Source organism: Dryobates pubescens, chromosome 25 (genome assembly GCF_014839835.1).
Source record: "Dryobates pubescens isolate bDryPub1 chromosome 25, bDryPub1.pri, whole genome shotgun sequence".
Lineage (NCBI taxonomy): Eukaryota > Metazoa > Chordata > Aves > Piciformes > Picidae > Dryobates > Dryobates pubescens.
Genome location: NC_071636.1, coordinates 7,113,542 through 7,130,665, shown reverse-complemented (window position 1 = coordinate 7,130,665; position 17,124 = coordinate 7,113,542). Strand labels below are relative to the sequence as shown.

Below are 17,124 nucleotides of genomic sequence, written 5' to 3'. Positions count from 1 at the left end.
TGTGACAGTGACATGCAGAATGGCTGGTAAGCTAATCATGGCTGTAGAGAAGAGTTAATACTCCTCTAGACACAAGTCAAGCGCAAACTGCTTCCACATGTGCTGTTACTGGATCAATAACAGACACACAGGTGACTATTTTACAAGGAAGGAGAAAAATTAGAGAGCTATAAAGAAAACCACAAATGTGATTGAGATGGTGAAAGTGAATTTGAGAATGCCTTTAACAGGCAATCTCTGAAATCTCATCCAATGAGCTTATCAAAAGTTACCAAGGGGTGGCTCGATTAGTTAGCTTTAAAGGAAGGAAGGTTTTCAGAGTAGGAAAATAGCTCTTTGATTTGGCAGAGAAATACATCAGAAACCAAAAAGATCAATAGCCAGGGACTGCCCCAAAGATACATTCTTGTCAGAAAAGCTTGGCTTGCTCCAGAAGTGAAGGGAAACTCACCTGCTGAGCTGCACAGAATAAAAGCCAGTGTTTAACTGAGCTGGGCATTCAGTGACAAGCCCCCTCTTCCTAGCCAGGCTCCACCAACCACCAGAATTTTATCCCTGCAGCTGTTCTAGAGCAGCTCTGCAGGCCCAAGGAGCTCACTGTATCTCCCACTCTAGTGGGATGGGGCATAGGCTTATGAGTATTATGTTCCCAAGTGACATGAAGAGAGGAAAGGGCCTCAAGTTGCAGCAAGGGAGATTTAGGTTGGACAGTAGAAAATACTTCCCTGAAGTGGTTCTCAAACACTGGAACAGGCTTCCCCAGAGATGTGAATTCCCATCCCCGGAAGGGTTTAGAAGAGGCAGAGACAGGGTGCTGAGAGACATGGTTTAGCACCAGATGTGGCAAGAGTGAAATAGTGGTTGGACTGAATGATCTTAAAAGGTCTTTTCCAACCAAAGCAATTCTGATTCTAAAGCTCCAGCAGTAGATTGGGATCAATGGTCCTGGTTAAAAACATCCCTCTAAGTGCTTGTACCTCAGACAAATCCAAACCAAGAACTTGTGAGTTTCCAGAACAATTTATTTACCTAAGCCAGGTCCTGTGCTAGCAGTGGTGTGTATGTTGTGATAAACTGACACCAAGAGGGTTTAACAATTTCTTCATTTAATAAGTGATTCTCACTACATGGTATTGTACACTGTTATCTGTTCAAAAAAGATTAACAGGTTTTAAAAAACAAGATTCTGTGAGATTCATATAAACCAATGGTCAAGATCAATGCCTCCAGTCGGCTCCTCAAGTTCTTTCCTAGGTCTCTTTGTAGAACACAGTCTTTCAACTAAAAAGCACAAACCATGTGGGCAGATCTAGAACCATATGGGTCACCTCCAGCCGTCTGAGAGTGGCTGCAAGGCCTGAGGCCACCATCAGACCGTCCAAATGATGGAACGCACGGAAACAGTACAAAAAGTGTTTACTGTGGCCAAGAACAGAACAGACAGCACAGCACTTCTGCTGTCTACTCCAGCCAGGACTTCCTCAGTCTTCATGAGGAGGCGTGGATGGGAAGCCCTGCAAGCTCAGGGTGCTGGGGTGTGTACCAAGTTTTCTAAGCAAACTTTGGCTTCAGGAAAGACACAAACACTTAAAACAATGGCTTTAATTGTCATCTGAAGTATACGGAGAGGGGGGCGTGTCTGAATTAAATATACATCATACCAGTGATGCTGGCAAGGTTCAATGTTACTCCTAATGTTGACAGCAATAAAACTAACGTGTAGATGACGAGACATTAAAAGAAAAGCAATCCCTTTAAAACAAACTTGAATGTAAAAAAAAGAAAAGTTCACAGTGGTCTGTATAAACAGTATATCATTCTGACAGTAACAAATCTCTACTCCCACAGCACACTAGTGCCCTCTTTAGCTCCTAAAGAAGAAAACAAGCATTGCCACTACTCTCTGGAGAGTCAGTTGCACAACTACCCATGAGGACGGGATTAGCTGCTGTGGAGTGTACAGCTGGAACACCAACGGAAGGGGACTTTAAAACTCTCTTTCCTGGGAGGGAGTAAAGTCTTTCATTCGCTGTTACAACCAGCAAATGCCATTCATCGAATCAAAAGGAAAACCACAAACACATTTATCTACTTTGAGCAAGCTGAACAGTACACATGACAGTTTAAAAATGGAGGTTATATACTATAGTACAAGTCCCAACAAGGCAGCGCCAGAGTGACTATTTCTTCGCTTGTTTTGTGATCATACCCCTGGGAGGTGTTACGGGTCTGCTGGAATTGGGCTTCTTCTTCTCTGCAGGTTTCAAAATCTGCAAAGAGAATTCAGTTGTTTAGCAAAATGTTTTATTTTTCTTGTCACTGAACAATTAATTCACTAATAAGGCTGTTAGATCATCTGGACAAGTCACAAATATGCCAGGAAATAAGTGTTTTTAACTCAGCACTAGGGCAAGGGCTTAGGGAAGCTGGTTGGTGAGCCCATGCCAGTAGAAGCCGGCTAACAGCTGATGGATGGTTTAATTCCAGCATAAACCAGTTCATCTACTCATACCAGCATGGGCTGATCACATTCTCAAATACCTGAGTGCAAACAGCCCAGCCCTGCCCACATGAGATATCTGCAAAGATCTGAAACAAACATTATTGTTTTGGAATAGAAAAGCATTCAAAATAGGACGGATTCAAAGTGTGAGGTAAGATCTTCAGATACACACCTGAAAAGAGCACATTAGAGTTTCATCCACACTCATCATGGCACCTGCATTATCAAATTCTCCACAGTAATTTGGGGCAGAGAAGAGAGTTACCAACTGCCTCTTTGCAAAGAACTCATATCCATCTTCAACAACCTTTAGGGAGAAGTGCAGAAATATCAGACCAGAGAACTTCTTCTGACCAAGGTGCAAAGAAGCTTTAATAGAGCCAGCAGATGGAAAAAAATCTAAGCAGCATGAGTTCCCAACTTTCACATCAAAACAGGAATATCATGGCAAGATACAGTTCAGGAACAGCATCCTAGGTTCAAAACAATCCTGGTCAGAAACCAGTTTATATGTATTAAGAAAAAAATGCTCATTACAGGGGTTACTAGACACTGGGAGAAGTTATTCAGACAGTGGAGTCTGGGTATTTAAAACCTGGCTGGGCAAGGTCCTCAGCATCTCAGGCTTACACTGACCAGTCCCATGTTGAGGATATGTATGGAGGATTGGACTGGATGACCACCTCAGGTCCTTCTGAACCCAATATTCAATGGGTTAATGCACAGGATTGAATTACCTGATGAGCTCTGCATATGAGATCCAAATCATGTTTATGGAGAAACTTCGCAACCACTTCAGCACCAAATGTAAAGGACACTCCTCTGTCATTTTCACCCCATCCCAAGACATCCTTGTCAGGGTCTGACCACAGGAGATCACAGAGCAAACCTTGATCTGGTACATCAGTGGGGCGCATAATTCGCCTTATCTGCTCCATTGACTGAAGGTCTGGTGACAAACCTGTTTGGAGTCAAGGCAGTTCATGTTTTAGTCCAACTTTCCTCTGCAGGACTGAGGTATCAAAGGCAAAAATGATCTGCGTTCAAAGCGATTCACCACCGCAGTGTTACGCAGCTCGATGGCAACGTTAACTGACATTTAATCCAGCCTTTATTGCAAAGCCTTTGTGACAGAGACAAGTCACTTTCTAGAAGTTGAAGCAAGATCAGCAAAGCCATTTCCACATTTTACAGGATTACGATAATCTCAGGGTAATATTTTGCAAGCATCTGTTACAAGAGCTGTGAAGGAAAAGAGGCATTAACACTAGACAGTACAGGGCATGTTTACTTTAAGGATCAGGCCTAGGAAGATGAAATACAATATCAAACAGCCCTTGTGGCATTTCTCACCCATGCCTCCACAGGCAACTGCAATTACTTGTGGGTGATAAAACATTTGGGTGCAGTATGTATGGGTACTTTTAAGAGGTGCACGAAGCAGGTATCACAGCATAACAGAGCCAATTCCTACCACTGAAACTAAGTCTCTCAGCCTGGCTGGGGCTTTGAGCAGCCTGATTTAGTGGAAGATAGCCTTGCTCATGTTAGGGGGATTCTACTGAACCATCTTCCAGTAACAGTGCTGAACCATTCTATGAAAACATCTGTTCTCATAATGTACATAAAACTCATGGACACGTTAAGTCTAAACAAACCTACATGGATTCTTTACTCAGAAGAATAAGGCATGTTTAACATGCCTGAAGTCCTGAAGCTTCTGCAAAGTCAACATGACATTGCCATGATAGATACCAGAGCATTTAAATTCCTCTGTCAACCCAAGGGACCGTAACTCACCCCCATGACAGCAGAATATTTTCTCATCCACAATGGCTGCAATGGGTAAACAATTAAAACAGTCTGTGAAGGTTTTCCACAGCTTAATATTGTATCTTCTCTTACCTGGAAGACATTTTAGAGAGAAAAAAAGAAGTCAATATGCTTTTCAAACAACTACAACCAACTTAACAATGCTGCCTTATGTTTAAGGGTTTGCAAAACATTAGCATTAAAGCCTACACACAACTGATCTCCTCTGCTAGCAGCTGACATACTTTATTGCTTCCAAGAAAATTGTGAAGGTCTCAGTGTGGCAAAGTGCTCTGAGGGCAGCACAGAACTGTGCAGTCCCAACACTGCTTTGAAAAATTATCCCTTGGAGAATGTGACCCATTTCAGGAAATCTTGCTATGTGATATTTCCTTCAGGAGAAGAGAGCAATTCTTGGAAAGCAGATTTTCTTTAAAATCCTGCTAGTGCTTCACAGAAAGTCCCTCTAAGCGAAGAAATGGGACTGAAAAATGAAACCACTAAGATTATACTTTCAAAGGGACTCTCCCGCCAGACATGAACCCTGAACACATTTGTGATATATGACTAAGCCTGTGATTAATCTCTGAGGAGTCAACTCTGAAATACCAGACATCTTTGTTTCCTCTCTGAAGGAGAACAAGACATGGAGAGTACATCTTGTGAGCTGCAAGCCAAATACACCCCAGAACACAAGTTGTGATTTAACCAGTTCAGTCCTCTACATTATCTGGATTGATGAAGTCACACCCTTTGAAACATGCACTTCTGCTTTACAGCAGAACTACTTGTTACTTTAAGGTAAGGTTTACAGCACAGTCTTTGATGCACCCATGGTGACAGATCTGTACCTTACCAGCTCAACAGGAGTGCTCATGATAACCAGGTAAATACAAGCACATTTCCTCATTGAAAGGGTGACAAACTGGTTCCAGCAACAACTGCAGCTGAAACCACCCATCTGCAAATGTCTGGTGCTTCATCCAAGCACACATCACACTGAAGGCTTTGCACAGGCTGTGTCCTGTTTATGAAGGAAAATGCTCTTTCAGGCCAAAGCACCAGCACAGAATACAGCAGGACCACATCCAGAGAAGGACAAAGTCTTTTTTTTTCCCCCTCATTACAAAGTTACAGGTCTTAATCTCAAAAGGACTGCAAGCAGTGTAACAACCATAGCAAAGACCAGCCCATTTTCCCAGTTAGGAGATAGTACAAGCGTACATCATCATCCCTCGGATGAAAGGAATGGAAGCTTCTATAAAACACTGAAAGTAAAACTCCCTCCTAAAATAAGGTCTCATTAGATGACCCGGTCTTAACAACTTCAACAACATGTGCCAGTGAGAACTGAGGGTTTAGGCAGTGGTCAATAAATTGCCCTACCTGCTTGCTGCTTTGTAATGTGAGGCTTGGATGCCAGGGAAAGGACACATTTCCCCTTCTAAAACAGGCCAAGGGCCCCTCACAAGTGTGCAAAGGGAACTGTATCTCACACTGCAACAGCACCTCCTTGCTCTGCTTCCCCAGCCAAAGATGCACACATCTGTGTTACTTACATTCATCATAAAATCCATAAATTCTATTGATGCTGGCACATTCGTGGTTCCCTCTGAGCAGGAAAAAATTCTCTGGGTATTTAATTTTGTAGGCCAATAGAAGACAAATTGTTTCTAAAGACTGTTTTCCTCTGTCAACATAATCACCAAGGAACAGGTAGTTACTTTCTGGTGGAAAACCTCCATATTCAAAGAGTCGAAGCAAGTCATAGTACTGTCCATGGATGTCACCTGAAAGAGGATTCAGAAATTACATGTAAGGGACCCTCTGCTACATTCTTTCATTCTATCTTCACAAAAAGCTCGTAAGTAGGTGCTGGCTACAACACACTTAAAAATTACAGATTATCTTAATATATATAAATGTATCACATTCTGAAGTCTGACACCTGTGGTTAACTGCACAAAGATGAAGTTTGTAGCTACTTCAAAATACTCAGGCATGTAAAACGAAATCAAGATTCCAAGAAACTGGATGTATGGTCAGATGAAAATATGACATCCAGTTAAATGTTCTACTTGACTAGTGGCTGTGAGGTCAGGAACCTCCACCTCATTCTTGGTATTTCCACACAGCACCAGTAGCATTGATGGAAAACTGACCACTTGAGGAATTTGCTTTGCATTGTACTATTGCTGATGCCTTTCTGAAACACTGATTCAATTCTAGCAGTGAAACTGTGTTGAAAATAAAATTGGTATTTCTGCCTTTGGTTTAAATTATTTTTTGGTCTCTAGCAAGCAGAACACTGGATCGTGATTTTAGACTACCAATGTTATAAATATTGAATGAGATGCTTTCTCAGTGTTAGAGCAGAAGATGCTGTTTGCTGGAAGCTTTGAAAAGTGCATTTACTGAGGCTTTTATATTCTTCCTTCTTTTAGCATAATGAGACATCTACATGTGTGCAAAATGAGCACCACTGTGTACACTTAGGGTGAAATAATCAAGCTAGAAAGTAATTCCAAGAAACAGGGTAGAAAACTGAGTTTCTAGCAAATTTTTGAAATATTCTATGAATAGAAGCTACAATAAACCCCTGCAGTTCTCCTTTGTTTCCCCTTGTTCAGTCACGACTGGACCAAGCACTATTTCACTGATACAAAAACTCCTTCCAGTTCTTGTTTGGGTTTGGATTATTTTGTTCTTCACTCCAATTCCCATGTTTATTATTCCCTCCATATTCCTCTGCTCTAAGCAACCAACAGGGTTTTATTTTCCCCTCTTGCTACAATTATTTATTAGTTCCACTGTTAATAAATGAAAGTAGCATCTGATACTTGTTCTCTCCTTAATGTCTGCATTTACCTAACACCCCAAATCAGAACCAGGGTACTCACCACATATTTTCAGTGGAGCTTCAAGTTCTAGTAGAATAGGCTGGCTCAGAAAGATTTCTCTGGATTTCAAGCACAGTCCTCTGATTTCGTTCTCTTGAAGCTGGACATTTTTGCCTGGTTTTGATCCTCTTACTGTTAGGAGTCAGAAGGCAAGTTAGCAAAATCAACAATGTCCCTTGTGTTATTTAAAGAACCCAACTAAATGCCACTGTGATACAGAATGAGAAGATAAGGGAGTAATGTCAATCTGTGAGGTGAAACTGTACTGCTGTGTCACCAGAGAAAGGGTACCACGTTCTGCTTTGGTTCTGTTATTGCCATGTAACAGAATTCATGGCTCAACACTTCCCCCATTAAATGTCACATTTTAAATAGCATCAATTTAGTTCTATTTATTATAAACCCATCTCTGACAATGTGACTATACATATATATTTATTTTTTGGACAAACTGGCTCTACACCTATTCTCCAGAAAGCTACCTGAATTTAAGAGAGGTCTCCCATCTAATCATCAACCCCATAGCACAAATGTGCAAATTTCTAACTGTGCCCAAGACAGCATTTAGTGAAGAGATTCTAGCACCTACAGACACTGAGCTGCCCTGTTCTACACTGCAGTTAGCAACTATGAAAGAACAATAAGCATGACTGGAAGGTCTGAACTATAGGCAAAGAGACATTTTTGGATTACAGATAGATTAACTCTCTTTATCCCTGCCTTTGAGCACAGTGAAGAACAACTTCGTAGGAAACCTACCACTTCATCCCTCCTCCATCACAATTCACAATACCTGGTTCCCTTTAATATTCCCCAAAGACAAGGGAACCAGCTTGACCTAACAAGTTTCCACAGCAGCAGCACATCTTTCTCTCCATTTATCTATCACTTCTACCTCAACTTTCTGTTTCCCAGAAATACAAAGGCCATTCATCTGGCACAAGTTCTGTGACTATGACTAAGTCATGCCACAATTCTCAGGGTTAGGATGAGAAAATAAGAATTGTGATTATGCCATAACTGGTGAAGCTTATTGTATTTTTATTTGGTGTCACAACCAGTGACAACATGAAGAACGGAAGCAAAAAAAATCCTTTAGCAAATTCCACTAAGATTATAACGTAAAAGCAGTCATCTTTACAACATAACCCATTGGTTTGGCTGCATCAAAGCTGAATGACCTCAGAACTTTAAGCTCAGATGCCTGGCAACACTCTGACAACAGCTCCAGAAACAAAAATCACTGCACTTGTAATGCTGCCTAGACAGGCAACTTACTGTGTACAACTCACACGGCATTAAGACAGAATAATCTACGCTGCTATCCAAAAAAGGGTTTGTCTTGAGTTTCAAAAAAGGCAATCAAACACAAGAGCCTGCACAATACTATCTTCCTGCATTCCTGAGTAACTTTCAAAATACCATTTCAGTCTAACTCCCCTGATCCTGTTTAAGCTCTGAATGAGAAATCTGGATACTATGGAAGAGATAAATCTCTGTATGTCACTGTGGGCCTTGTGCTAGATGAAATCAAGAAGCGAGAACTGCTGGAAGTAAGGCTGGGCAGAGGGCATGTTTTAAGAAGCACAAGAACAAAAATAGTTCTGTACCATAAGGATTACAATTTATCATTTGAACAAAAGTTTCCTACTTTTGTGCAAGCGTCTGATCTAGAGTAAAAACCACTGTTCAGGCAGCATGCATCTTATCTAGACAAAGAATGCAATCATGATTCTGTGATACCTATTCATAAATTCAAGTGCCACTGGGCACAAACTCTGCCAGCACTCATGGGGTTACCATCAAACCAGTTTTGCCATGCACACTGACTCCCAGAGATCCCAGTCATGGTGGCACAGGCTGTCCTACAGAACCACTGTCAAAACCCTAAAACATACCACCTTTCCTCAAACAAGCTCTGAAATTAAACTTTAGTTCCAATTACAGTATCTACTGACAGTGACATTCAGTTAATTGTAGGTCAAATGTTAAGGCTTCAACACTCTTATCTTTCAAGCACTACAAGTTCCTTTATCTGCCACTGCTGATGTATTCTCACGCAGCACTGACGTTGCATGGCAACACTGGAATTACCACTAAGCTTCATGTCTTCTATTAAAATATTGGAAGTAATGAAGCATATAAATGAAAGCTAAAGCTTTGTCACAGCAGTTTATCACACACAAGGCTTTTCATCCAGTCATTTCTTCATCCGTAAAGTAATTTTCCAAACACTCCCGAGCAATGAGCAAGTCACTCAAAATGCGAAATCGCCAGAAATGTATAGAAGAAAGTGATCAGCTGGCTGGATTAGAAATGTTACATTTCCCCCTACTCTTATTAAAGTTTATAATTTTTCTTTGCTTAGAATCATAGAGTCATTTAGGTGGAAGACCTTCAAGGTCATCAAGTCCCATCATTAACCCAACATCACGAAGTCCACTACTGAACCATGTTCCTCAGCATCATGTCGATGAAGCTTTTAAATCCCTCCACAGATGACGATTCAACCACTTCCCAGGACGGCCTGTCTCAGGGCTTTTGAGATAACACAACATACTTGCATTCAGCTTTCTAAGAAACCAAAAATTGAATTTTCCATGTTTTGGTCTTGTCAGAAATTGCTAAACACAAACCCTGTATTGCACATCCATACATTAAAAAGTGTAAGATGTTATACAGACTCTGTAATGCACTGAGTCACTAAAGCTAATGAATAAAACATATTCATTCCTTTTTTATGAAGATTAGATGAAAATCTTATGAACTACTGTTTCAGACCCAGCTTTCCTATGTTTCTCCAATATATTTTTGTGGAACCAGCACAGTCTTCATGCAGTCACCTACTTATGGAAAATCCTGACATGATAAAATGCTTTGTTGCAGTTCCAAACTCACTATCAGACAGCAGAAGGAAGAAAGAACAGGACAATCCGATCCCATTCTGCAGCACACTGCCTGCTGGTGACATGCAGATCATGTTCATCCAACGCAGAATAAACAGAACAAACAGTAGTGCTGAAATTCTTCTAATATCAACCTATGTATCCTGAAAAGCTCTGTGTGTGTGTATAAGTTATTTTGGGCTTTAGAAGAATCAAATATGCAGAAGTGCACTTTGGTTTGAGAGAGCTGTATTTTTAGTGCAAAGATTTTCTCATCCCCGATGAAAGAGCTGGCAAGGAAATGCATGATGTTCAGCCTGAATGACTTTTTAAAAGGTTTCTCAGAGTCTTCAAGTCACTCAGTCCCACTGAGAAAGGCAGAAGTAATATACTACGAAAAAGATGTTGTGTTTACAGTTTCTTTTCTCTGCTTTGGAGCAAAACAAAGCAACTTGTTGAGGTCAGACAGTATGATACTAATTGGCAGCTTGGTCATAAAGCCAAAAGAACAGCTCGATAGTACTGAACATGCACATTTGTTCTTCCAGTGCATAAAAAAATAACCTCTCAGAAATGACAGCCTGGAACTGACAGAACAAGCCAAAGATTAATCAGCTGAGGAAAAAAGTCAGCTCATTTCAAATGATATTTTATTTATGTCTTGTCTCAACATACTGCTGCACTACTTCCAGACATTAATGTATTCCAGTCCTCATTTAGGCAGATGCTCCTCTTCTCAAACATCGTTTTTGTCAGATGAATGTCAAAGTCCATTCTGGGCAGTCTCCTAACAAGTAAAATCTCCACTGTACAAGCCTGAGAAGTTTAGGAAAAGTAAGTTCTGCACTGCATAGAAAAGACTGCAGAAGAGATCCTTCCCTGGAGCCTGGATGATCTCTCCAGAGCTACTTACTTGAACATAGGCTCCAACTACTAAAATTAATGCTGCTTTCCAAGACAAGGAGAACTGCTGGAAAGCAACAACAGAGGCCAAGACCAAAATGAGTTACAGAGGTGAGTGCAGTGAGGCAGCCGCCCAGCAGAGGGGGAAAGGAAGGAAAAGGCAAAAGAACAAACACGGCACCCGTGTCATTTTGGTGCAAGCACACAGAGCTGCAGCAGCCAGGAGCTAAAACACCACCTGACATCTCAGACAACTTTAATACTTCCTTTGTTTAGAACGAATGGGTCAAGAACTGCAGGATCTAGAATGTGCAACAGCCAGCAGACCACATCCACGAAGAGTGTAACAGATCCCTAACACCACATCCCATCACCAGTACCTTTCAATATTCAGTTTGGTACTACCATCCTTAAGGAAAGCAAATGCTGCTATAAAATTGAGTAGATCACCTCACTCCAAATTAGTATGAAAGGGACGAATTCTTAGGAAAGCATTCAAAAATATCAGTGATTCCAGTGGTGTCATTTTCCTTCAGTATGACATTAAAAGCAGCAGCTGAAATGCTGCCAGCTGAAGTGCTAGAATCAAGTTCTTGCATAGAAAATATTTTAAAGAAAACAGTCTATCAGCAGGGCAGTTCATTTTCTGGCTTATTAAACCAGTCTCTCAGTTTTACCCTAATTTATGTGATGCCTACAATCCCAGAGACAGCTCCAAAAATACCACAGGTTGTTTTTAATCTTGTTTTTAGCAGTCCCTGATGACAGTTTTGCATTCAAGTTTTGCACCACATGCACAAAGGGAATAAATAACTTCCAAGTGGTTGACATTAAAAAAGGTTTTACTCTACTGCAGGCACTACCAACTTTGATCAGATCATTTCATATTCAAAATTGAAACTGAAAAGCAAATCCTCACTGCCTCAGCTTCTAAAAAGGAAAAGCTGGAGTCTGCTTTTTAGTATGACGGGAGTTCACAGAAGCATTATCACACAAGATTCTGCGTGACTGAAAAACATTCACCTTGTAACATCTTTCTGCACTGGAGAAAGCTACACAGCAACAGGTACTCACATCCAAATTCCTCCATTTCACTGACTGGACAACACAGAATTCAACTGATTTATCTGAATCCCCAGCAGTGATAGGAATCGAATCCTCATCTTCCCAACACTGAGCTCCTATTTCCCATTATTGAAACTGCAGAAGGTAACAAGTAACGTTAAGCTACACAAACAATGGAAAATTAGATGGTTTGAGGTTAAAAAGTGCTGCTTGCCTGTTAGAAAATCACAGTATCTGCACAATGAAATCTGACCACATTTCAGATGAACATCTGAGAGAATCAGATACTTATTGCAGAATGTGAAGCTAAACAGCAGCTTCCTATCAAACCAATGCTGTATTAGGCAGAAAGGTGAAAAAAAATCAGAGAAAAAAAAAAAATCTCTGTTCTCAGCAGGAGTTTATCTTTATTCTTTAGTTCAACTATTTTTAATAACTTGGATGAACCTCCTTCCCCATTTAAAGCAAATTAGAGAGAATATCTCCTTGACAGCTATACAACAGGCTTTACCAGGAATAGAACTCTGTGGGTGTATAAACAGCAAAGTTTTGAGGATTTAGAGTCTTTTTGCCCATTTTAGTGCACTAACCAGGATTTCAGCTCTCAGAATGGCTACCATCATTCTAGCCTCATGTGGCTTTATCCACAGCAGCCTCCATTCATTACTAAGTTTCCCCTTCATAGCATTTGCAGAGGCTGCAGCCCAGAAGATTTTCAGTATGGTATTTCGGCTTGGATTGCACTTAAATACATTGAAATAATGTTTTACCTTGTTATTTACTGTTACCGTGGTAAGACCAGCACAGCTCAGTCTTGGTTTGCAGATATAGTTCTATGAGCTCCATTCTCAAACCATACCCTACTTATCTGTGAACAGCTGCCAACACACTAGATGGAGGAAACAGATAAGGGGGTCAAGTTCTAGGAACACCACCTGATGCGACATGAAAGGAAGCCCTGCTCATGCTCAGGGAATGTCGGGATTTGTCACTCATTCTTTACCTGGAGCTGAGCAGGAATTCTGCCATTTCCTGCAACTTTCTGTGACCATACAGATACCACCGATTTTTCATCTCAAGGGAGCTTTCCAGCATCTTCTTGTCTACCAGCAGATGGGTACAGCTGCAAGCTCAGAACCATGAAACTACTTACAGCCTACAACACTCATCCTAGGAGAGTAATTTGCTCTCGTGTTTTCCCCTCCTTATTCCTCAGTACAGTGAGTTAGTTCCATCAATACTTGAGTCTTCATCCACTATCCAGGGCACTGAGCAAACCTTTCAATACTCAATGCAGGACACTGTCATTTACTACATTTTAGAAGCATTTGTCTAGTGAAAACAATTACTAAAGTGACAAAAATTAGACAACCTGAACTCATGAAATTGTTTCTGGCAGAACACAACTCTCGTGAGTAAAGAAGCTAACAAATAAAAATTCAATTACAGAACAGAATCTGTATGTTCAATGTTTTCACTGAACATCTTTCCAAGGTTGAGAACAATGGTAGCAAAAAATGCTTTTTGTGACATTTCAAAGCCAAACAGCTCTGTACTACAAACATTTGGATCAAGACTCTTCAAATATTTACCTTAGAATAAGAAGCTAAATATATACTTCTAAGCCTTTTCAAAAACAAACTCATAATTCCAGATAGCTAGCTTCATGTGGGTGGGAAAATATCAACTATTTTTGGGGAAAGTAAGAATAATCTCATTGAATCAGAGACATCAGGATTGAAAGCAAGTAAAATCTCTCACAAATACATCATTAATAGCCTGCATTAAGAATAAAAACAAGAGCCACTTTACCTCAAGCATTAGGCTAGATCCCATTCCTGGTGTCACTCTTGGTCACTTCCACCAGTGCAATGCTAGGGCATGTTATAATCCACAAGTAACTAGAGTTTTGCACTGATTTGAAGTATTTCACCAAGAATGTCCTTAATTCATGGGTTAGTTACCTCTAAAAAGGAAGGGATAATACTCCCTGCCCATATCCTCTGCATTTTACTAGCACAATCACCTAAAGTTAACTGTTAGAAAAACATATAAACAGTAAGAGTAATGAAATACCACACTGCTCTAAAAAGTAAAGCTTGCAGAAAGGTTTGAGCCCCTCAGTTTGTGAGTGAGCTGATTATTAAGGCAGATTTTGTTTCCATGCTCGAGTGCAATTTTAATCAGTGCACAACCTTGTCTGAAAAGGCTGTCACTAAAGTAGAGTTGTGATGCAGGCACAGTAGACTTTGCATTGCTAACACCATGCAGTTCTACCACAACCACACAGAAAATTTGCTCCTTGTTTGCTCCAAATCTAAATACATGTACTTCAGGTATTCTTCCCACTCCACATAATACCATGCAGATCTTCACCTTAGAAGTTCAAACCTGTCACCCATCTAGCCAGACCATTGTGATTTCAGAGAAAGGATGAATCAAGCCAGTTTTAAACAACCCAGGAGAATGGTGTTTGCACTGTAAATCACACAGTTCTGCACCCTATCAAAAAATGCAGCGTTGGCTAAAACACAGCAGTAGCATTTTGCCCTTTTCTGGAAAAGGAACATAAAAATGACAGATGCCAGGAAGGTCAATCATTACTGTGTCTGGCAAAGGCCTTTGTAACAGACATTTAATAAGCAACAACAAAAAGCACTAGCATGAGTTACTAAGTGTTTTAAATACTGCAAGCCAATCATTGCCTCGTGGAATCCCAAATCCCAGCAGAAACGTCAATAAAGGAAAAAAATTAGTTTCAGTTCTGGCAGCTGATACAACCTCAGGTAGCATCTTCAGTTGCATGAACCTATCTCTTAAAAGATCTTGTCAGTAAACCTACTGAAGCCTGATTTACCAGCTCTCATCTCCTCCAAATGTTTAATACCAGTATAAGCTGGGCAACAACGTAACATACTGACGTGGGACATCTTACTACCTTGTGAAACTTTAGACAAGTAATTCAGAGTCACTCAGATCTCTTTCTAGGAGGTTTTTGATATTCAGAATTTAAACTTTTAGAAAACTGAAAAAGTTACACTAGGGGAAATTGAGCAAGAATAATAACCAATACCTGTAGTAAAGTTCAGCATGTATTAATATGTCACCAAATCTATGACACATAGGATCTGACATCTACAAATCATACCACCAGTTTCAGGAAAATACTGGTCTACATTTATGAAGGGAAACCTTTAAAGATTTTAAAGCAGTAACCAGCAAAACCCAACACAAAGCAGAGGAAAAGCTCCACTTACTTTTACTCATTCTAGTTCAACAGTCTCATAAAACACCTACAGGATTTTAAACTCCAAATAATTTCTACAGTAGCACTATAGTTCCTCTCCCTGACCTTTTGCTATCCAAACCATTACACAAGCAACATCTTCCTCTAAGAAGGAAAGGGTGTAATAGAGCTGAAAGACATTGCTTCACCATTTGCCTCAGTAACATCTCAGATGACTTCACGCCAAATGGAAAAAAGTTAAATCCCTGACCAAGCGCTCTTCAAGTGGAAGTGCAGATCAGATGCATGTCCTGACATACATAAAATAAGGCTGGATCAGGCTACCTTCCTTCTGTGAATAATTATTTTTCTTGATATCCGGCTACTTTCCAGCATCTAAGAAAGATCAGTAGTCCGGTGCGAACTTCTGCAACCGAAGGAATGATGCCTTTAAAACACGACCTGCAACTTCTATACGTTCTATACGTTGATTTAGGAACTCCCAAGCTACTATTTCCAACACAAAAGCACCAACAATTACAGGACAATAAGCGCGTCCACAGACTGTGAGAAGCACCGAAAACCAGCCCTTTATTCACACCTAAAAGGCCACCATATGTTACGAATTAAGAGCCAAAGTCCCATGATAGCACGAAAGCAAGCAGCTAATCAAAACTAAACCCACGGTATCCTGAAACCCATTGCAAGTCTCCTTACGACTTTCTGAAACCCTTCCTCAACAGACTCTTTAAATATGCGAGATCTTATTCCAGATCCCCACGAGTACTCAGCCGAGCACAGACCCTATGCGCATCTGTGGAAGGCAAGAGAAAAACCCGGAGTGTTTAAAACACATTCCTACGAATACTAAATTAAGCCTCTTCCTAGAGCTGTAGGGGAGGAGGAGGAGGGAGGCAGTCGGCTGGACCCAGCATTGCACCGGGAGAGCAGAGGAGACCAGAGGGCAGGAACAGCTCGGAAACACAAGCACTGTGGGAAAAGTTGGGGCTGAAGGGCTGAGCCACCCGGAGCGGCAGCGAGCCCCGTGAAGACAAAGCGCCTCGGTGCCCCTCCATTTTGGTCGCCCCGAACCCACCGGCCGGGCAGGACGCGGTGCATCACCCGCGGCGCTGCCGGAGGGGGAACCACGAAGACGCCGCACCGCCGGACTCCCCAGCACCGGCCTAGTCACCACCGACCCCACGGCCACCCACCCGGCGCCTTCCTCGGCCCTCACCCTCCAGTAGCCGTTGGATGATGCTGTCGATATTCAGCTTGTCTATATCCGCCATCGCCTCTCAGCGGCCGGGCGGACCTCTCCCCGCGGCTCCCCTCCCTCCGCTCGCCGCTTGGCCGGCCCGACTTCTCTCCTCGTTCTGTCCCGGTTTTCCCCTTCCTCCTCTCCTCCCCGCTTCTCTCCTTCACCCCCCGCCCCCCCCACCCCCCTCGACCGCTGCTCTCAGCAGAAACGGAGCTCTGAACAAAATGGCCGCTACGGCCTCAGCGAGCGAGCCTGGCGCACGGATACTAGGAACGCGACGCGGCTCACCGGAAACCCTTTAGAGGCCGGCGGGAAGAGCGGGGCGGGGCAAGGCAATATGTTGAGTTGAGTCTAAGCCACGGTCGTAATATCCTTCCGCTCACGGGTGGGGAAGTAGTGCGGTGCTACTGCCTCTTCGATTCGAGGGGGCTGTAGGAGCTCGGTCCGTCCAAATCCAGCCGTGAGCTGGACCGGGGAGGCCGTTTGGCGCATGCCGATGACGGGAGACGGAGGCTGGGGTTGGGCTTCTATCAGTGCTGCCTTCTCATGGCATTCGGTCTGAGGTTACG

General features: G+C 41.9%; 1 protein-coding gene across 1 annotated transcript; it reads right to left on the bottom strand.

The window, feature by feature from the left end:
• Window positions 1-1,001: 1,001 nt before the first annotated feature.
• Window positions 1,002-16,735, bottom strand: PPP1CC (protein phosphatase 1 catalytic subunit gamma). The gene is made up of 7 exons (XM_054173307.1): window positions 16,532-16,735; window positions 7,216-7,347; window positions 5,875-6,105; window positions 4,304-4,408; window positions 3,241-3,464; window positions 2,676-2,810; window positions 1,002-2,270 (listed from the first exon to the last, which is right to left on the bottom strand). Exons 1-7 carry the CDS (start codon window positions 16,584-16,586, stop codon window positions 2,181-2,183), a joined length of 972 nt encoding a protein of 323 aa, XP_054029282.1. The 5' UTR covers window positions 16,587-16,735; the 3' UTR covers window positions 1,002-2,180.
• Window positions 16,736-17,124: the final 389 nt, after the last annotated feature.